Raw genomic sequence first — 22,576 nt, 5'->3', positions numbered from 1 at the left:
ATTAAAATGGGATTTTGAAAATCAAATCTTGGTCTAACATTAATGGAACATTTCCACCCATTTGATAATACATGATTTTCTGGGCATATGGAAAACTCATTAAAACATTTGGGACATTCAGTCATTCCTCAAAACAAAGTGGAGCCAAATAGGAAAACATTTTTGAAGGTAACCATTTTCGAAAGTTGTGAGGTGCCTAACACCTTTCCCCATGCTCAATAGACTCCCCAACCCACTTCTCTCGTCGACCAAAATGGATGTCCAATTGCATCCTAAAAATCAATTGGTGGTGACTTCATTGTTTTTCATGCCGATTGCTTCAGCTGGCGACTTCACTGGGGAACTTGGTTATTGTACCAAAGGGGTCGGGCCTTGTTGTCTTGGTGTTTTCCTATTTTGGTTCATTTGTTTATTTTGTTGTACATTTTTCTCTCAACATTTTGAGGAATCTAATGTGTTTGTTCATGATTATAGATAAAATAATAGGTTTTTGGTTTCATAAAATTTGAGTGTTTGTTGGGGATATGGTATGATTTCCCCGCACACACATCACTATTCATAGGCACACAAATGGCCCATAAAAACCGGGTCCTACTAGTGATTAGTGAGGGTTGATCTTTGCTTTTGATGGATTTTGTCCTCACGTAAGCAAGGAAAGACATCCTCCTGGATTGACGTCCCTTCAAGATATTGGGGGATGGGCTCCACTTCCAGATATGGGGTGTGAGCTAACCTGATCCAGTGGCCTCTTACGTAGCCGCGTTATAGTTAGATATGCCACCCATATGCACATTAGATAACCCCTAGATCTGGTTCGAGACCCTCAGAAGTTTGTAGGAGTTTGACCTTATTTCAGGAACAATGGGGAACTCTCCTATCCTTGACTCTATTTATTTTCCTGTACCTTTGTTCTTCATTTACATATATATACATTCATCAAACCACACATGTACATCTTTTATACACTTGCCATGTATATGTTAGCCTAGGTTATGATATTTGTACACTTGCTAATTATTCATACATATCCATATATACTTGTACATCTGTTAATCATCCATACATGTTCATATATACTTGTACACTTGCTAATTATCCATACTTATCCATATATACTTGTACATTTGTTAATCATCCATACATGTTCATATATACTTGTACACTTGTTAATTATCCATACATGTCCATATATACTTGCAGGAAACAGGGGAGCATAGTCAGAATCAAGATATAGCTGAACTGAAAGAGCAGATGGCCCTATTAATGAAGAATATGACGTTGCTAATGAAGGGAAAAGGAGTAGTTGGAAATTATGAAACACCCGAGGTTCCTGAAAGTCATCTGCACCAAGAAGTGCCAATTTACCCACCCGGGTTCACTCCTGTACGTAACCAATCTTTGCCTATTTTGCACCAGTATCAATATGTTTCTCAACAGGCAACGACTCAGAACCTGACATACATTCATCAAGTTGAGCCTCATGTGTAGGACAATCCCTTCCCAATCAGTGTCGATACCACGGGAACTTTTACTGGCAGGGTAGTAACTGAGGGAGTTTGAAACGAAGAAAGTAGCTCAATGGATGCGATTAACAAGTCGGAGAAACGATTAAGGGCTATGGAAGGTTTCAATGCTTCAGGAATGCTGAACCCAGCGAATTTGTGTCTCGTGAAGAATTTGAATATTCCGAATGATTTTGTACTACCAAAATTTAGCATGTTTGATGGCACTGGAGTTCCGCTGGATCATTTAACGATGTATTATCGACGCATGCGGCCATATGCAGGTGATGAGAAAGTGTTGGTGCATTATTTCCAAGATAGTCTAACTAGGGCAGCTCAAAGTTGGTTCAATACCCTTAATCCTTCGTCAGTATCTTCGTGGGAGGATTTAGCTGAAATGTTTATGAAGCAATATAAGCACAATGAAGAGAATATTCCTACCATTTATGATCTGCAGAATATAGTAATGAAGAATGGAGAAAGTTTCAGGGAGTTTGCTCATCGATGGAGAGATTTGGTAGCTCAGATAATTCCACCACTTTCAGAAAAAGATTTGTTGAATGCTGTTATTGACGCTCTCCAAGAGCCTTATACTTCCAATTTGGCAGGAGGCGGTCATAGTAACCTAGCTGATATGATACAAGCAGGAGAGCGAGTTGAACGTTGTATGAAGAGAGGTAACACTATCCCACCCTTGACAAACCAGATCCAACTAAAGGAAGTAAAGGCAAGAAGACTGAAGTTTATTTTGTGAATTTTGATTCAAATCCTGTTGTTTATGGTGCACCTACTTCAGACTACCGCCCTAGAAGCAATGCCCCAAGGATGTCAAACCCATGAGCCTACTATAACCATAACCACACCCAAAATCCTTATCCACCCCGATTCAACGCACCGCTACCCAATCAATACCCGCAAAACCCAAACACTTACCAAAACCTTCAAAACCCAAACACTTACCAGAACTTTTAGAACCCAAATATCTACCAAAACCCTCATCCAAATTTCCAAAATCCAAGACCCGGAAGGCCAGTGGAACGTTTTGACCCTATACCTATGACATATGTGGAGTGTTTCACTAAGCTACAAGCCCAAGGGGCCGTAGTACTAATACCAGGAAGAGTTCACCAGCCTCCATATCCTCCCTAGTATGATCCAAATTCTACATGTCTTTACCGTGGGGGCGCACTCAGACATTCAACAGAAGCATGTTTGTCTTTCAAGAGGTTAATTGAGGGGATGATTGAAGCGAAATGGCTCAACTTGGATGTTGTGCAGAAGCCAAATGTTAACAACAATTCGCTACCAAACCATGGAAATGAAGGTGTGAATTGTGTCAGTGAGTCTCGTGTCATCAAGAGATGGGTATCAGAGATTACGATCCCATTGAGCCAGTTATTTGACATATTAAAGGAGTAGGGGATGATTGAAATGATGAGTTCGTTTCTCCAAAGTAATCAACCCGATACAACTAAGATTTGCAAATTTCACAGTGGAATGGAAGGTCATACTATTGAAGAATGCAATGATTTTCAGGAGAACGTACAAGAGTTGATGGATTTGAGGAGAATTATTGTTAAAGAAGGAGAAAGTCGAGAGGGCCATGTCAATGTCCTAGGAGGTTACTACCCCAGGGATCAAGGCCGAATTGTGTGAAACCTTATGTTTTGCATTACTCTATAAAGGACAAGCCAGTGACTGTGACCCCAAGGATAGATCCTTTATACAAGAATGACAAGGATGTGCCATGGAATTACGAGGTTAGAGTTAGGGGAAAGCAAGGAGAAATGGTAGATAATATTTCTGGTGTTAGTGGAGTTACCCGGAGTGGGAGATGTTACACGAGAAATGAGCCAGAAGGGAATCCGGTAGTGGATCTTAAAGCTGAACACAAAAGAAAAGGGAAAGCAATACTTGAAGTTGAAGGGTCAGAATCTATTCCAGAAGAAGATTTTTTTGTACGCCCAGAAGAGAAAAAGAAGTTTGTTACTGATGTGGAAGTTCAAGAGTTCTTGAAAATTATTCGGCAGAGTGAGTACGTGATAGGGGATCAATTGAAGAAAACCCCTACAAAGATTTAGATCTTGGAGTTCATGATGAGTTCTAAACCGCATCGACAAGTCTTGATGAGAATATTAAACCAGGCATATGTATCAGATAAGATTACTATAGATTCCTTTAATGGCATTATGGGAAATGTGTTGGCTTCCCATTTGTTGTCCTTTACTGAAGATGATATTCCCCCTGAAGGAATGGGGCATAACAAAGCTTTGGACATTGCAGCCATGTGTCATGGAAAGGAGCTAGCAAGTATCTTGGTGGATAATGGGTCATCACTCAATATTTTACCAAAAGAGACTTTTAAGAAGCTATCGATTGACAAATCATATTTAAGACAAGTGTCGATGGTGGCGAGGGCAATCGACATAACTCGTAGAGAGATTATGGGAGAAATTGAAATACCTTTATAAGTTACAAGTGTAACTTTCAATGTACCTTTTGTGGTAATGGATATTTCACCATCCTACAGTTGCCTATTGGCACGACCTTGGATTCACACTGCAGGAGCCGTTCCCTCATCGTTGCACCAGATGCTCAAGTTTGCTCATGATGGAAGGGTTTATATAATAAAAGGCCAGTCAGAATGGATGGTTGCCAGTTTATCCAATAATTCTCCTATTGACGCTCCGATGGAGGGGATTGAGAGTTTATTCCAATCTTTTGAAATTGCTAGTGCTAGCTATGTAAAGGAAGGACTTTCCCCCTAAAGCCACAAATATCCAAGGTTACGAAGAATGTAGCAAAATTCATGTTGACAAAGGGGTTTCGCCCGGGAGAAGGACTTGGTAGGAATCGGCAGGGGATTAAGAAGCCAGTTGAAATGGTGAAACATTCATAACATTGGGGTTTGGGTTATAAGCCAACTAGGGTTGACAGGAACAGTGCACAAGCAGAAAAACAGGCGAAGAGGTTTGCTCTTTTGGAAGGAAAGGAGCTGGAAGTTGAAAAGAAACCGATTCTCTGGCTTTATGACAGTTTTGTGTATGGAGGGATGCAGAACAAGATAAGTTTGGTTGATACTGGGGCAGTTTTTGGAAAATTGCCATTTGAAAACTCAACTGATGTAACTGGGGCAATGTTGGCAAATATATGTGATCAGTTTGAAGAGTTCCAAGTTGATGTGGTGGAAGAGGAACAAAGTTCGGCTACTAGACCTTGCTTCGTCATCTCGCGTCCTTCAAATTTCAAACTTGGCAACTGGACCAGTCTGGAGCTCCCAATATCTCTCAAGAACCTACAAGAGTAATCCCGAGTGCACTACCATCGTGGGCCCAGCTCACGACCTTCGTTTGGGTCTTTCGTAATGAGCATGCTTTACTTTGCTTTCAATAAATTTTATAGTATGGCGATTGCATGTTCTATCTTTGTACATACTTCCTTTTTCCATGAAATGAGAGTCTTTTGACAATTATCCATATTCATGTTTCTTCATTCCCATTTGAGTTTTTCTTCTCCATTCTCAAAACCATTTTTATTCATTTCTTTAACAGGATTGAAAATGATGATAACAAAGATGATGAACTTAATGAACCAAATTTTGATGCACCCATTAGCAATGTTGAATTTGACTATGAAATAGAGGAAGAAATTGAGATTTTACCTGAAATGTTGAGACAAGTCAATCAAGAAGAGAAACTAATACAGCCGCACCAAGAGATAACTGAAGTTGTTAATTTGGGAACTGAAACGGAGAAAAAGGAGGTTAAGGTAGGAGCTGCCTTCGAAGGAGAAAACAAGAAGAAATTGATAGATTTATTGCATAATTACCAGGATGTCTTTGAATGGTCTTATCGGGACATGCCCGGTCTTGATACAAGTATTGTTGTTTATAAGTTGCCATTGATTCCAGAATGTACCCCAGTGAAACAAAAGCTGAGGAGATTGAAAGCAGATATGTTTTTGAAAATAAGAGATGAAGTGAAGAAGCAGTTTGATGCTGGTTTTTTAGCAGTGGCTACATACCCAGAATGGGTGGCAAATATTGTACCTGTTCCCAAGAAGGATGGTAAAGTACGGATGTGTGTCGACTATAGAGATCTCAATCATGCAAGCCTGAAGGATAATTTTCCACTTCCCTATATCGATGTTTTAGTGGATAATACAACTAGACATTCAACTTTCTCTTTCATGGATGGATTTTCGAGTTACAATCAAATCAAGATGGCACCAGAGAATCGTGAGAAAATGACTTTTATTACTCTATGGGGAACTTTCTGCTATAAGGTCATGTCATTTGGTCTGAAGAATGTCGGTGCTACTTATCAACGAGCCATGGTCACTTTGTTTCATGACATGATGCATAGAGAAGTGGAAGTATATGTCGATGATATGATAGCAAAATCCAAAGAAGGTGAAGATCATATTGTGAATCTCCAGAAGTTGTTTGATCGATTAAGGAAGCATCAATTGAAGTTGCATCCAGCTAAATGCACATTTGGGGCAACCTCGGGGAAGTTGTTAGGTTTCATTGTAAGCAGGAAAGGAATTGAGGTAAATCCTGATAAAGTGAAGGCGACCTTGAAAAGTCCTCCAGTGTTGATGCCTCTGGTGGCTGGCAGACCGCTTATTCTCTATTTGACTGTCTCAGATAGTTCAATGGGATGTGTTCTCGGACAACATGACTCATCAGGAAGGATAGAGCATGCTAGTTATTACTTAAGCAAGAAGTTTACTAGTTGTGAAGCAAATTATTTGATGTTGGAGAAGACTTGTTGTTCATTGGTTTGGGCTGCACATCGACTTCGACAATATATGCTTTATCATACGACGTGGTTGATTTCCAGGATGGATCCTATCAAGTACATTTTTTAGAAACCTTCTCTTTCAGGGAGGATAGCTACATGGCAGATGTTATTATCAGAATATGATATTTTGTATGTAACACAGAAGGCAATCAAAGGGAGTGCAATAGCAGATTATTTGGTGGATGGAGCGATTGAGGATGCTCAACCAATGGATATGAAATTTCCAAATATTGATGTCATGGTTGTGTCAATGGAAGAGGAGAATCAGAAGGATTTGGCAAAATGGACTATGTTATTCGATGGCGCTTCTAATATCATAGGATGCAAAATTGGTGCAGCATTGATATCACCTGAAGAGGATGTTATACCATTTACAGCTAAGTTGTATTTCGAATGTGCCAACAATGTGGCTGAGTATGAAGCATGTACGATGGGAATTCAAGCTGCTATTGATATGGGGATTAAGAGGCTACAGGTTTATGGTGATTCACAGTTGTTGATTAGGTAATTGAATGACGAATTAAAAACCAAAGATGACAAGCTCATTCCATACTACCAGCATATCAAAAAGTTAGTCAAATTTTTTGATTGGGTTGAGTTTGATAATATCCCAAGGGAAGAAAATCAAATAGCAGACGCTCTGGCAACTTTGGCAACAATGTTTGATGTAGACCCAAAAGGGGAAGTGCAAGTAATTAATATCGAGAAACGAGAAGTTCGAGGTTAGTATTCAAATTTGGAGGGAGAGCCTGATGGTAAACCGTGGTATCATGATATTCAACAGTACACTGAAAAGAAAGAATATCCATCAGGGGCGTCAGAGAATGATAAGCGTACTATCAGAAGATTGGTAGGATCTTTCTTCTTGAGTGAAAATGTTCTTTATAAAAGGAATGATGGGATAGTTTTCTTACGATGTGTTGATGTTGCTGAGGCTAAACAAATTATGGAGGAAATTCACGAAGGAATATGTGTGTAATATCCTGACCTGATTTTTGACACTATTCATAGTATTTTGTCCCGTTGATCGAGGTGGAGTGAACCTCGGTGATTATGAGCCGAGATTTGGGGAGAATAAAAATTAAATTAAGATAAAAATCTGGAAATATTTTTCATAAATGGGGGATTTTAAAAGAAAATTTGTAGGACAAGAATAACCTTAATCAGAGTTAAATTGAATTAGTTATGATTTTTTAAAGTTTAATATGTATATATGTTTTGTAAAGGTACAATGGCATTTCTGTAAAAACCGTAGGGACTACAGTGAACTTTTAAATTAATAAGTTAAATACCCAGCTTTTGTATTATTTGCAAATACACCCTCTTCTCTACACAACTCACTCTCTCTCCTATTTCTCTCTCTTATACACGGGTCCTCCGGCGGTCTACTGTTTTCGGCGATAGTGAGCGACACCACCGGTACCAAAAGGAGCGCACAGTTGGCAGCAACATAACCCAAGTGGAATCACGTCGATCGGAGTTGTGGTTAGGGAGATATCGGAGTTTCAAGTTTCCGGTTACCGTGGGTTTCTTTGGTCGATCCAGCCGATTCCGGTGACGGTTTGGCTTGATTCAGGTATCTATGAGTTCATCTCTTCGAGCTCTTCAATTTGGTGTATGGCTTCGTCGATTTTGGTGGCCGGATCGCCGGTGACACCATTGGGTTGGGTTAACCCGAGTTGACCGAGTCAGGGCGAGTTGACTCGGTTGACTGGTGTTTGACCCGGTTTGACACTATTTGATCCGGTTTGACACTGGTTGACCCGGTTTGACACTGTTTGACCCGGTTTACACTAGTTGACCCGGTTTACACTGTTTGACCCGGTTCGATACTGTTTGACCATTGACTTTGACCGTTGACCGAACGTATTTTCATTGGATTTTCGTGTTTTATGTTTTTCGGTGTAGACGGTGACCCCGATTGAGATTCAGAGCGAGTTGACTTTCGGAGTCATGGGTTAATCAGGGACGCGTGCTTGGTATTGGTATTCCGATTTTCAGGTAGGGGTTTCCTTACTCTTACTTGTGATTCTAGAGTTCCGGTTTCACGGACTCTTATTATATGGTGGTTTCGTCGGTTTCCGGGGGTGGAAATACGGCTTGTTATGTGTTTATTTATATTCCTGGTTGATTATGATTATTGGATTGTTTTTAAGAGTGGGGTGGTTGGAGGTGATTGGAGGTGGTTGATGTAGACTATGGGGCCCATATAGGAGCCCAATTTATTGGATATGGATTTACGATGGATGATATATATATAGACCGGGTACGTACCTGTAGACCGTCTGGGATGAGGTGCATCACAGGGGACGCTCTCTGGTGTAGGCTATGCTATCGGGATATCCGATCCTCATCCAGTTTCGGTGTGAACCTGGACTGGGAGACACACTACGGGGATTAGGGTGGGTCCAGGGGTGGATTATGGATTACGGACTATGACTTATGGATTTTGGAGTGGATTATGGATTTCTGGTGGCCGGGGTTCGTGGTTACAGTGTTATATAGCTTTATCGGCTGCTATATTCCCTGATTGGATTGTCGATGATTGCTTATTTATTGTATTGCTTATTCTGCATCATATTCTTGGATTTCTTGTATTTTTTTTGATATCGGTGTTTTCTTTCTACGCCCTACTGAGCTTTGCAGCTCACCCCTCTTCTTTATTCCCTTTCAGGTGAGTTCGGTACGAGAGAGGGTGGTCAGTGACGGGTTGCGTGAGCTGATGTGTAGCCTCGAGCCGACTATTCTAGCAGGGCGTGGATTTTGGTATTGTATTTTGGGTATATTACACGGTTTGGTATCGAGCGGATATATTTTACGGATCCGCTGTTGTATATTTACTCCGGTGGTTTAGGTGGTTATCATTATTATTATTGTTACATATGTTTATTGGATTTAATTATCGGTATGGGAATTGGTTCGGGGGATGGGGTGTCCCCTGCCGGTCACGTCTCTGTGGGTATAGGTACACTTCGGTATACCTTAGGAGAGAGGGGCGTGACAATGTGGGACTCATTCCAGTGGATATACAATGGCACGGAAGATTATTCGGGCAGGGTATTATTAGTTAACCATGGAGAGGGACTGTATAAGTTATGCAAACAGATGCCATAAGTGTCAGATTTATGCAGACAGAACACATGTTCCCGTTAATCCATTATATGTGTTGACGTCACCATGGCCTTTTTCGATGTGGGGATTAGATGTCATCGGTCCAATTGAGCCGAAAGCTTCTAATGGGCATCGTTTCATTTTGGTTGCTATTGATTATTTTACCAAATGGGTGGAGGCTGCTTCGTATTCTAATGTGACGAGTAGCGTAGTTGTTCGGTTTTTGAGAAAAGAGATTGTTTGTCGATATGGAGTCCCCAAAAGAATTATTACTGATAATGGCACAAATTTCAACAGCAAAATGGTGAAGGATTTTTGTGACCAGTTCAAAATTCATCACCATAATTCGACTCCATACCTTCCGAAGATGAATAGGGTTGTCGAAGCGGCGAATAAGAATATCAAGAAGATCATCGGGAAGATGACAGAGAATTACAAAGATTGGCATGAGAAGATCCCTTTTGCTCTATATGGTTATCGGACATCAATACGCACATCCACCGGGGAGACTCCTTTCTCTTTGGTGTATGGTATGGAAGCGGTCTTGCCTATTGAAGCGGAGATTCCATCCCTTCGAGTAGTTTTGGAGGCGGGTTTGGAAGAATCAGACTGGGCTCGAACGCGATACGAACAGTTGAATTTGATTGAAGAACAAAGATTACGAGCAATTTGTAAAGGGCAATTGTATCAAAGATGATTGATGAAAGCACATAATAAGAAAGTTAGACCTCGCAGTTTCAGGGAGGGAGATTTAGTGTTGAAGATGATCTTGCCACCTCAAAAGGATCACCGAGGGAAGTGGACACCGAATTTTGAGGGACCATATATGGTGAAGAAAGCCTTTGAAGGAGTCTTCTCATGATGGATGGAATCAAAAGATGCAGTCTTCTCATGATGGATGATTGCAGGATGATAGGGGTGATGGTGCTTACAACAATTAACCAAAATCAAATTTTCAAAATGAGAAAAATAAAGAAAATACAATTTTCTTCATGCATTCATACACTCATGGATATTTTCTTGCATAAAATTCAAACAAACATTTTTGGCCAAGCTGGGAATGGCCATAGTGATCCTATGTAGTTTCTTTTCATCAGCCAAGCTGGGAATGGCTATAGTGATCCCATGCACTTTCTTTTCATCAGCCAAGCTGGGAATGGCTATAGTGATCCCATGCACTTTCTTTTCATCAGCCAAGCTAGGAATGGCTACAGTGATCCCATGCACTTTCTTTCCATGTAGGCCAAGCTGGGAATGGCTATAGTGATCCCATGCACTTTCTTTTCATGCAGGCTAACCTGCGAATGGCCATAGTGATCCCATGCAGTTTCTTTTCTTGCTGGCCAAGCTAGGAATGGCCATAATGATCCCACGCATTACCTTTTACAGCTCTTCCGTATGAAAATCGGTCAACTACACCTTTGTTTGCCTTTTATTTCATAAAAGACATACAAAGGGAGGCAGCTGTAGTAACCAGTTTTCATCCAGCCAAAAATATTAATAAAAGAAAAAATAAAGATATGAAATCCAAAATAAAAATTAAAGGAAGAAAAATGAAGTCCAAATTTGTTTCTTTGTTTAAAAGCCCATGGACTCATAAACTCAAAATTTAGGGCCCAATTCCTAAGTTTTTACCCAATTACAAAAAACAAAGCCCTAGAAAATATCTAGAGAATGAAAAAATAAATAAATAAAATGGAAAATTAGAAAATGAAAAAGACCAAAAAGGGTTGTCATCTTGGTTAAAAGGAGAGAAAAAGTTGGGGTAAAAATGAAAATTGAAAGAGCTAGGGTTTTAGTGGGGAGATGGTTGCACAATATAAAGAGCACACCATAGGGTTTTAGAGGTGAAAAAAAAGAGGGAGGAAAAGGCAGCCGCACAACACAAACAAAAGAGAGGAAAAAGAAATTAGAGACAAAGAAAAAGAGAGAAAATCGGGGAGGAAAATCGCTGGAGAAGAAGAACCAGATGAGGGAAATCGGGAAACCAGAGAGGAATCGAGAGAAATCAAAACCATGAAGTATGGAGTAGCCGTTGGAGAGAAGAACAGAAGGGAAAGAGGGAGATATTGCTCCAGTTGTTCATCCTCCTTTGCTGTTTTTGTTCTCGGAAGGTAACATATACACACTTATATCATTCTTTGTTTCAATCTCTCTGATTCCATTTTTTGGTGCTAGTCCTACACTTTCTTTGGTCCTATCTCTTTGGCTCTATTTCCCCGAGACATATCTAGTTCTGGTTTTCATGGTTTGAATGCCTATTTGTTCATTATATGGAAACTTGGTTTTGATATTTGATTTCCATGATTCAGACCTTTATTTGTTCACTGTGATAATATCTGGGTTTTGATACATATATTTGTATGTGTATATATGCTGGGTTTTGCTGCTTGTATATATGTGTTCGTACGTGTATATATACCAGCTTTTTGTTCGTTCACTGTGATAATAACTGGGTTGTGATACATGTGTTTGTATATGTATATATGTTGGGTTTTGATGTTTGTATTTATGTGTATACATGCTGGGTTTTGATGTTTGTATGTAGGTGTTCGTATATGTATATATACCGGTTTATGGGTGCTTGTATATATGTGTTTGTATGCACGGTTTATATGTGTGTATATATATACAGTGTGTATATGTGTATGTATATACGGTGGGTGTGTGTATACAGTATGTTTCTATATGTGAAGTGTTTGTGTGTGAATATTATATAAAGTATGTGTGCGTGTCTATATGATGCGTTTGTGGGTATATGTTTATTGTGTCGGTATGTATATATATATTGTGTCTGTATGTGTGTGTGTGTATATATATATATATATAGAGGGATTCTCAAGTGCGGGATCCCACACTTTATTTAAAGTGCGGGATCCTTCTAACACCATTCATGCATGGGCCCCATCACATGTGGGGACCACACTTACACATAATGACTGGTGTTAGATGGATCCCTTATTTTAAATAAAGTGAGGGATCCCTCACTTTAAAATTTTCATATATATATATATATATATATTGTGTGTGTACATATGGATTTGTGTTTGTATATATATATATATATAGTGTATATATGTGTGTAAATATCGTGTGCTTGTGTGTGTATATTTTATGTGTTTATATATATGTGTGTGTGTACGCCTATGGGTAGATGTGTATATATATACATGAGTTTATGTGTTTATATATGTATAGGTGGGTATACATGGTTTGGAGATGAATATGTGTATGATATTATCATATATGTTTATGTGTGTATGTGAACCTTTGAATATGGACTTGACTTGATATTAACGAGACCATATCAAGAGACCAGCCCACCAAAGCCCAATAACACAACTCCAGCTCAGCAGCTTAGTCTATAATCAATCTTATATCCGTTACTCTCAACGAATAGTTCTTATCCTCATGTACCTCTGCCAGAAGACTTTGTCTTCTTTATGCTTTCTTTGCTTTGTATCTGTGTATATATATACATCTGTAACTATTATTCAGTTTAATGAAAATCGGTTCACACAATCTCTTTTTAGTATCGGAGCTGCCAGACTTCGACGAGTCGACCTCCGCTTTCTCCATTGCTCAACCACAATCTCTTTCTACTTCTGTCATCGTTCCCGTTTCTGGATCTACCATTTCTGTTACTGTTCATGCTATATCGCCAACACAGATTAAGCTCACTGCCACAAATTTCACCTCATGGCGACTTCAATTTCTTGCACTACTTCGCGCATACAACTTGGTTGGGTATGTGGATGGCACTCTCCCTAGTCCTCCAAAACCCATCAAAACTACAACTGATGAAGCAACAAAGACTCTGTTTCATACTTGGGAGAGCCAAGATCGGTTCATTCTCCTTGCATTAGTTGGTTCCATTGATGGAACTACTCTCCCTCTTGTGGGTAATGTCAGTAGCAGTGCTGCAGCCTAGACAAAAATTCATAGTCTCTATGCTAATTCTTCACGCTCACGGGTTTGGCAACTCAAATCCCAAATTTCTCACTCCCAAAAGGGCTCCAAGACTATGGCTGAATTTTTGCAGGAAATCAAACTCTTGGCTGATGAACTTGCTCTTATTGATCATCCCGTCTCCAATGATGATCTGACTTTATACATTCTGGATGGTCTCGGTGAAGAATACACCAGTATTGTGGGTTCTATTAGAACTCGTGAAAATGCTTTCACCTTTGAAGAGCTGCGTGATGTCCTAGTTGCTCAGGAAGGCTATGTTATTCGCCTTTAATATGTTCAAACAACCTCTATAGCCACTGCTAACTATCATCAACGTCAGCCCAGCAACACTTCCTCTCGATCTAGAGGAAGAAATCACAATCAGTCTCGCTCTAACTGGACTGCCAACAGAACTCAACAGAACTGGGGTAGTTCACGACCCCCACATTCTAATTGGAATGGAAGGTCAAGCAGACACGGCCGCGGTCAACCTCGAGTCACTTGTAAACTCTGTGATAAAGTTAGTCACAGGCCAACAAATGCAGGCAGTTTAAGGTTTTCACCAACTATCAAAATCCCTCTGCTCACTATGCATCTTCCATTGCTCCTCCGTCTGTGGCCCACCATGCTCAGCCGTGGCTACTAGACTCAGGCGCCAGTCACAATATAACCCATGATCTCTCTAATCTTTCAATCCACTCTAAATATGATAGCACGGATGAAGTCTGAATTGGCGATGGTACTGGTTTGGATATCACTCACATTGGCATTACTCAAATACCCACACACACACAACCTCTCACTGCTACAAACACTCTATGCGTTCCTTTAATGTATAAAAATCTGCTCTCAGTACATGAAGTTACTAAACAAAATAATGTGTTTATTGAGTTCTTTCCTTTTCACTGTCTTATACAGGATCAAGCTACGGGTCGAACCTTGGCAATGGGCCGCTGCGTTGATGGCATCTATCAACTTGACTCGTCTCCCAGCTCTTGTTTTGCTGCCTCCAGAAGAACTCCCACTGCTACAACCCTCACTACAGATGGGTGGCACCATAGACTTGGTCATCCATCTCACAAACTTTTATCCACTGTTCTTCGTCATCTCGACCTGCCATGTATTAGCACTACTTCTCCTGTACTTTGTACCGCTTGCCAAATCAATAAAATTCATAGACAACCATTTGGTCTCTCGTCTGTGTCTAGCTCTTGTCCCTTGGAAATTATCTACAGTGACGTATGGGGCCCTGCTCCCATGACCTCCATTGATGGCTACAAGTACTACATTATATTTGTTGACCACTTCACTCATTATACATGGTTCTACCCTCTTCATCTCAAATCTGAAGTTAGTACTGTCTTTGTTCAATTCAAGAAATTAGTGGAAAAACATTTCCAACGGCCTATTCGATCACTTTACACTGATAATGGGGGGGAATATATCAAAATCAAATCTTATTTGTCTCAAGAAGGGATTAGTTGGCTTCAATCCCCACCACACAAGCCCCAAGTTATTGCTCTCGCTAAACAAAAACATCGCCACTTAACCGAAACCGCCAAGACTCTACTCACCTCTGCCAACCTTCCCTATTCCTTTTGGACATTTCCTTTCCAAACTGCAGTATACCTTATCAATAGGCTTCCTTTGACTTCAACCTCTCCTCTCAGTCCCTTCGAAAAACTATTCCACAAACCTCCTAATTACCTTAAACTCAAAATTTTTGGATGTCAATGTTTCCCTTGGCTGCAGCCATATACTGCTCACAAGCTTCAACCCCGTTCGAAATCATGCATTTTTGTTGGATATTCCACCTCTCAAAGTTCCTACAAGTGTTATGATCCTCTTACACATCGACTCTATCTCTTGCGCCATGTTCGCTTTCATGAGTTTGTTTTTCCTGGCTACCAAGATCGTGTCCTCTCATCTCACACTAGCACTAACATTGCTCCAAACAATATCCTTTCAACGACTCCTGTGGTTACTATTAATTATCCTTACATGCCCACCAGCATCTCTTCCCACTCTACTCCATCTACTCAACAGTCCTATGACCCATCTTTTTCGGCTCCTCTATCGCAACCTTCCTCCCTCTCCCCCTCATCTGCTCATCTACCCTCTGACCCTGCTCCCATGTCCCCATCTCCGCCACCTGCACTTCTTCTTACCCGGACTATAACCACTCGTTCCATGAATAAAATTTTCAAACCCAAATCTCTTCACCTCACCACCATTCATCCTCTACCCCCAACCAATGAACCCACTTCAGTCAAACAGGCTTTATTAAACTCTCATTGGAAATCAGCTATGCAAAGTGAATTTGATGCTCTACAGAAGCATCGGACGTGGACACTTGTTCCACCATCACCCACAATCAAACCTATTGGGTCTAAGTGGATTTTTCGTATCAAACAGAACCCCGATGGTTCTGTGGCTTGGTACAAAGCCCGGTTAGTGGCTCAAGGCTATGCTCAACGGCTGGGTATTGATTACACCAATACCTTCAGTCCTGTCATAAAACCAGCTACTGTACGTATGGTTCTGTCCATTGTAGTATCGAAACAATGGTCCTTACATCATCTTGATATTAATAATGCATTTCTGCATGGTCACCTACTCGAAATTGTTTACATGAAGCAGCCCTAGGCGTTTGTAAATCCATATACGGGCTTAAGCAAGCCCCTAGAGGGTGGTATACAGCTCTCAGCACCTATCTCCTAACTTTGGGCTTCAAACAATCACTTGCTGATCCTTCTCTCTTTATCTATAAAAATCTTAATCAGGTAATGTATATTCTTGTTTATGTAGATGATCTCATACTCACTAGCTCATGTTCTTCTATGCTATGCAGGGTCACTACTGCTTTGGCTCAAAAGTTTTCACTCAAGGGTCTTGGGGACCTCTCCTATTTTCTTGGTGTTGAAGTCCATCGTACACCTACTAGTCTTTTTCTCTCTCAGCAAAAGTATGTGAGTGATCTGCTCACGCGCATCGATATGGATGGTGCCAAGCATGTCAACACTCCTCTCCCTTCTCACTGTTCCACATCTGCCTCTGATGGTACTCTATTGTCTGATCCCACTCAATTTCACCAAATAGTTGGCAGCTTGCAGTATCTCAGTCTTACACGACCCGATGTTTGCTTCTCTGTCAATCGCCTTGCACAGTTCATGGCAAAGCCCACTGATGTTCATTGGAGTCAGCTCAAGCGTGCATTGAGATATCTCAAAGGCTCCCTTACCCTTGGTATCACCATCAACAGTTCGCCAAATCTTACTTTACAGGCTTATTCAGACTCTGACTATCGATTAGTAAATCTCACTCTTCAAGCTTATTCTTACTTTGATTGGGCTGGTAACCTAGATGACCGATCCTCCACATCAGCATACATTGTATTTCTTGGACCCAATCCTATCTCTTTGCGGTCTCAAAAATAGCTTGCCATTGCTCGGTCATCTACTGAGGCCGAGTATCGCGCTCTAGCTGCAACTGCATCTAAAGTTATTTGGCTCAAGCATTTGCTCCGTGATCTTCATTGTCCTCTCACTACTCTGATCATTCATTGTGACAACCAAAGTGCAACCAATCTCAGCCTCAACCATGTCCTTCACTCTCGTATGAAACATATTGCAGTTGATCTGCATTTTGTTCGCGCTGTGGTCAACAACGACGCTCTTCGTGTAAAGAAAATATCTACCAATGATCAACTCGTGGACATTCTGACGAAGTCTCTGCTTCGTCATCAATATCTTCGACTTCGCTCCAAGATAGGTGTCCTTGATGGGCCATCAATCTTGCGGGAGGATAACGAGACCATATCAAGAGACCAGCCCACCAAAGCCCAATAACACAACTCCAGCCCAGCAAGTTAGTCTATAATCAATCTTATATCCGTTACTCTCAACGGATAGTTCTGATCCTCATGTACCTCTATCAGAAGACTTTGTCTTCTTTACGCTTTCTCTGCTTTGTATCTGTGTATATATATGCATCTGTAACTATTATTCAGTTTAATGAAAATCGGTTCACACAATCTCTTTAGATATTATGTTTAAATACCCATTTGACCCATTCTTATGTTTGATTTGTTGGGATTGGATCAAGCTTGACCCTACTTGGGGCGAAAGACATATTTAGAAGATTTGAACCGGATTTGAACAATGGGCCGCCATGAGCAATGTTTGATTTTTGTATATCATATTTGTGTTATTGTTAAGTTTATTATTTGTCATGTATATCCTTGTAAAATGTAAACCTTTGTAATAGTGTAGTGAAAAATAGTGAAAATGCATACATAATATTTTAGGCTGCTAGAAGCATATAGACATTAGGAAATGATTTTGTGAATGATGATTGCATTAGAATGTGTGCTTAGGACTTTCAATTCTCATATTATGCCATGATGCTTAGATGTATGTTAGGCCATGTTTGAATGCCACGAAAATAAATGCAATATGTTAGTTTTAGGACTAATCCAAGCCGTCTCACCATAATAAACACACCAATATCAAATTATGGAATCCTTATGTTTTGTTTAAATACCAAGGAGTCTTCAAGATATTGGGGTTCCATTGGCATTCATTCAAAACATTTATATTTCGTGGATCAAGAAAGCAAATATGTTTTTAGGGATCAGGAGAATTTATTTAAGGACTCAAAGGTGGGTTTAAAGATATTTGGCCCATTCAATAAGCCTTAAATGGATTCTTTATTTTCTCATAAAGAACGTAATTGTAAGTAAGGCTTGAATTGAACATTTTTCATTGATAGTGGGCCTTTTTGGTGCATCAACCAAGTTCCCAAAAACCTCATTTTTCAGAACATCAAAACCCACTCCGATATGGATTTTTCATCCAAGACAAAGTAAAACATTTTTGGCCAAGACGGGAATGACCATAGTGATCCCGTGCACCCTTTTTTATCAAAAACCACTTCAAGTGGAATCTTTTATTAAACATTTTTGGCTAAGCCGGGAATGGCCATAGTGATCCCGTGCACCATTTTTTTTTATCAAAAACCACTTCAAGTGGAATTTTTTATTAAACATTTTTTGCCAAGCTGGGAATGGGCATAGTGATCCCGTGTACATTTTTTTATCAAAAACCACTTCAAGTGGAATTTTTCGTCAAACATTTTTGGCCAAGTTGGGAATGGCCATAGTGATCCCATGCACCTTTTTTTATCAAAACTCACCTCAAGTGGGATTTTTCATCAAACATTTTTTGTCAAGCCGGGAATGGTCATAGTGATCCCGTGCACCCCTTTTTTTATCAAAAACAATTCCAAGTGGAATTTTTCATCCATTTCCATCAAAACCCATTAAAATGGGATTTTCAAAATCAAATCTTGGTCTAACATTAATGGAACGTTTCCACCCATTTGATAATACATGATTTTCCAGGCATATGGAAAACTCATTAAAACATTTGGGACATTCAATCATTCCTCAAAACAAAGTGGAGCCAAATAGGAAAACATTTTTGAAGGTAACCGTTTTCGGAAGTTGTGGGGTGCCTAACACCTTCCCCATGCTCAATAGACCCCCTTACCCACTTTTCTCGTAGACCAAAATGGATGTCCAATTGCATCCTAAAAATCAATTGGTGGCGACTTCATTGTTTTTCATGCCGGTTGCTTCAGTATACTGTGACACTGTTATCTCAAGTGTCTGCACCAAATCAAGATACTGTTTGGCCTTATCAGCCTGGAAAGACCGTGGCACGAATCGCTATATGAATAGTAGTTCAAAGGACACCCAAGTCAAATCATTCTTCCTTTGATCCAAGGAATCCCACCACTCGAAAGCTGTCCCCTTCAAATAATATGAGATCAGCATCATCCTCCTATTTTCTGGTATAGCCAAGGTATCCAATCGCCTGCTCATCTGGCGCAACCACTCTCCTACCTCATATCTCTCTCCCTCTCCAGAAAACTCTAGGGGGTTGGTTTTACGTAGCTGCTCCATCTCGTATAACTCTCGTCCCGGTCTCAGCATAGCTCTATCCTCAATACCAACACCTGAAATCTACCCCTCACTGTAGCTCCCTGGTGCTCTAGCCATTTGAGTCTGTCCCACCTGAGCTACTGACCTCACTATCTCCACAATGTCTCCCATAGATGTTGGTGGCTGCTCAATAGTAGGAAGGGCCACCTGCACTCTTGGGATCTCCTGTACTCAACCATGGTCCTCGTTTGCTGACCACTTCCCGCATGTGGCTAGTCCTGCATAATCCCCTCCTCCTGTGTCCCTGTATCAGAATCAGGAACCAAATCCTGTGTACTGAAAGTACGCCTAGTAGTACGTGTAGTCCTACTACCTCGGTCCTTAACTCGGCCTCTCGGTCTCCCTCGCCTACCCTCGACACTAGGGGCCTGATAGGTATGATAATACCTATTGTTTTTGGTAGAAATATCCCCCTCTTAAGCTTTCTTTTGATAAATAATGAGTGTATTTATGTGTTGGTTTGTATTTTGATAGGTTGATTGCGGTTTGGATGAAAAGCGACGGAAAAAGGGCTGAATTGAAGAAAATGTCCACCGACCTTCGTGTGTTCAAATAGCCATAACTTTCTGTCATATTATTGGAATCGAGCGTAACAAAAGGCATTGGAAACTAGACATCTCAAGCTTTCCGTAGAATCTAAAATCATGCAAATCTGAGGTCATATGGAGAAGTTATGGTCATTTGAATCATGTGTCTAGGGGTAACGCGCCTAGGCGTGACGCGCCTAGGCGCACAAATTGTGCACGCCCAGGATCACTTCTGCACGCCCAGTCCAGAGAGTTTGACTTGAATTTGAAGTTGTGCACGCCTAGGATTGCGCCTAGGCGTGCGCCTAGGCGTGTGCCTAGGCGTGGTGCGCCTAGGCGTGAAAACAACGCGCCTAGGCGCAAAAAGCAATTTTCTGGGATGTTTTAAGTCGCGATTTGTCCGAGTTGTGAAAAATTTTAGACCTAGAATAGAATTTCTGGGGAGCGAAAGCAGAGGGGGAGGCGACTCTTGGAGCTAGGAGGAGAGATTCTTCAGCTCAACTTGGATCTACTCAACTAATTGGGTTTATTCATGATTTTCTCATCTCTCCTTTTGTGTTTTTCTCTCATTATGTGTAACTAAACCTCTTGTGCCAAGGCTAGGTTGAAGCCTTGGGTTTGATGACTTTGTTTATGACTTGATTTACATATATATGAGTTGATTTGGGTATAAATCTTGTGTTTCTATGTTTGATTGCAATTTCTTCATGCTTGTGGTGTTTGGCCAACACTTTAGGTTTTTGGATGAAATTGTTTGGAGAATTTGCTTAGACAATAATATGTCAAGTAGATTATGCTTCTTGAAACACTTGATTATGAATGTGTCTCCCTTTAATTAGGTGACAATTTGTATGAATCCTAATCTCCATAAAACTCCATGAATTTCTATGCATGTTTAGACCAATAAGATGGCTAGAATGTATTTAGGAATATCCGACCTAGACCAATAAGATGGCTAGTAATCGATTTTAGGGAGATTTGGCTTAAGTGCGCTAAAACCGACTTAGGTACGGATTCGTTATGCCCGAATTAGCAAATATGTGTGTGAATTTGTGTCATCGCAAGTTATTTCCCAAGGGGGATTCCAAAGCTTTGGTGTTTATCTCATTTGCATTAGTTACATCCTTATTCAAAGAAAATACCAAAAATACTTTACTATTTGCTTGTTTTAGTTTAATTACCCAACCAAACAATCTTGAGTTGAACTTTACTTTTGTTTGCATTGTCCATACGTAAATACAAGTATAAATTTGGATTAGATATAACACCGTCCCTGTGGATTCGACCCTTGCTTATCATTGTGCTGTAGTCGCCGACTAGTACACTTGCTAGTAAGGTTAATTTAGACCCAACAAGTTTATGGCGCCGTTGCCGGGGATGGTAGCTTACGTTTGATCCATTTTTATTATTTGTCCATAATTTTTTTTTCTTTTCCTTTGTTTGTAAATAATACTTGTACATAATATTTGTTAACTAATTTTGCTTTTGTTGGCATATGCTTCGAGATGGAATATCCTCCACCATGTGCTTATCAGGGAGCAGGTTTTTATGGGTCGAGCTTATATTTGCAAGGATATAATGCAAGGACAACTCCTCCTAACCATGCCCCATATCCACCATGCAACTCCTTCTCCAACACTTATAACTCTGGAAGGTGTGAACGACCTCAATTCCTATGGAACAACTACCAGCATCAATTTGTTCCTACACAAGCAGCACCACCACCATTGCTTGAGCAAGCACAAGACTCATCTCTACAAGACGTACTAAATGCATTGGTTACGAGTACCCAAAAGTTGAAAGAAAACACTCAAGCTTGTAGAGAGGAGATGTGTCAATGGGCTTCACCACCACCGCTTGAGCAAAGACATGAGTCATCTTTGGATGACATACTCGATTCCTTAAATGCGAGTACCCAAACTTTAGAAGAGGCAACGCATAGGATGGTATCAAGCAAGAATCAACTTTACCAACCTATGATGAAAACAAGTGAGGGGGAATGTATATGTGAGACAACTCAAGCAGTTACATTAAGCAGTGGCAAAGAGTTGGAGCGTAGAGGAAAAGTTGAGTATAATTATGTGGATGAAGAGGAGTATGAGATAATGCTTCTCACTTCACTTTCGGAGATGGATCCACCAATGAAGGAGGGCATGGATTTAGAAGAATCAAAAAATTCTCCATTAGCTGCAGAATGTGAGATAGTTTCAATCGAACAAGAAATTAGTGGACCTACATGGGTTGAGCAAGATATAGAAGAGAAAGCTCTTGTCGATTTTGAAAAAAATTTGAAAGCTGAAGATTTGGAGAACAAGCATGATGATAAGGTGGAGGAAGAATGTGATAACTTTGTAGAGAGGCATGAGGATAACATACTCCACAATCAGGTGCTATCACCATTTGAAGCACAATTCATTGACTTTATTGGAGTTGAGGAGCCTAATGTAAATCTCAGTGCTTCCATAATGCAAATCCTGGAGGAAATTTTGCCAACAAAGAAAAAATGGAAGCTTCAACAAAGCATGGAGAGCTACATGGCAAGATCATTGAAGAAGCTTCCCCTCTACTCAAAATATCTCTTCCATTGGCATGGAAAACTACAATTTCAACCAAAACGGCCAAAGGAATTTAGAGATAGAATCTTTTTGATGGGCACATCAAAGAAAGATGTTTGTG

At 40.4% G+C, this 22,576-nt stretch overlaps 1 protein-coding gene and 1 long non-coding RNA gene across 2 annotated transcripts; both read left to right on the top strand.

The window, feature by feature from the left end:
* The first annotated feature begins 7,824 nt into the window (after nucleotides 1-7,824).
* Nucleotides 7,825-9,137, top strand: LOC119998251. Its single transcript, XR_005468274.1, has 3 exons — nucleotides 7,825-7,883; nucleotides 8,216-8,308; nucleotides 8,982-9,137. It is a non-coding gene; the product is annotated as an uncharacterized LOC119998251 (long non-coding RNA).
* A 1,573-nt stretch (nucleotides 9,138-10,710) lies between these two features.
* LOC119995713 lies at nucleotides 10,711-14,630 on the top strand. The gene is made up of 2 exons (XM_038842227.1): nucleotides 10,711-11,532; nucleotides 14,288-14,630. Exons 1-2 carry the CDS (start codon nucleotides 11,435-11,437, stop codon nucleotides 14,628-14,630), a joined length of 441 nt encoding a protein of 146 aa, XP_038698155.1. The 5' UTR covers nucleotides 10,711-11,434.
* Nucleotides 14,631-22,576: the final 7,946 nt, after the last annotated feature.

Source organism: Tripterygium wilfordii, chromosome 1, assembly GCF_013401445.1.
Source record: "Tripterygium wilfordii isolate XIE 37 chromosome 1, ASM1340144v1, whole genome shotgun sequence".
In the NCBI taxonomy this organism is placed as follows: Eukaryota; Viridiplantae; Streptophyta; class Magnoliopsida; order Celastrales; family Celastraceae; genus Tripterygium; species Tripterygium wilfordii.
The sequence above is the reverse complement of the archived record's forward strand: the minus strand, read 5'-3'. Positions and strand labels throughout refer to the sequence as shown.

What these genes read in the sequence shown, in the direction of transcription:
- LOC119995713 (XM_038842227.1), top strand. Translation starts at nt 11,435, where the DNA reads ATGAAGTATGGAGTAGCCGTTGGAGAGAAGAACAGAAGGGAAAGAGGG. An exon ending in GCTGTTTTTGTTCTCGGAAG is followed by an intron (nt 11,533 to 14,287) that starts GTAACATATACA and finishes TGTCTTATACAG; the next exon opens with GATCAAGCTACGGGTCGAAC.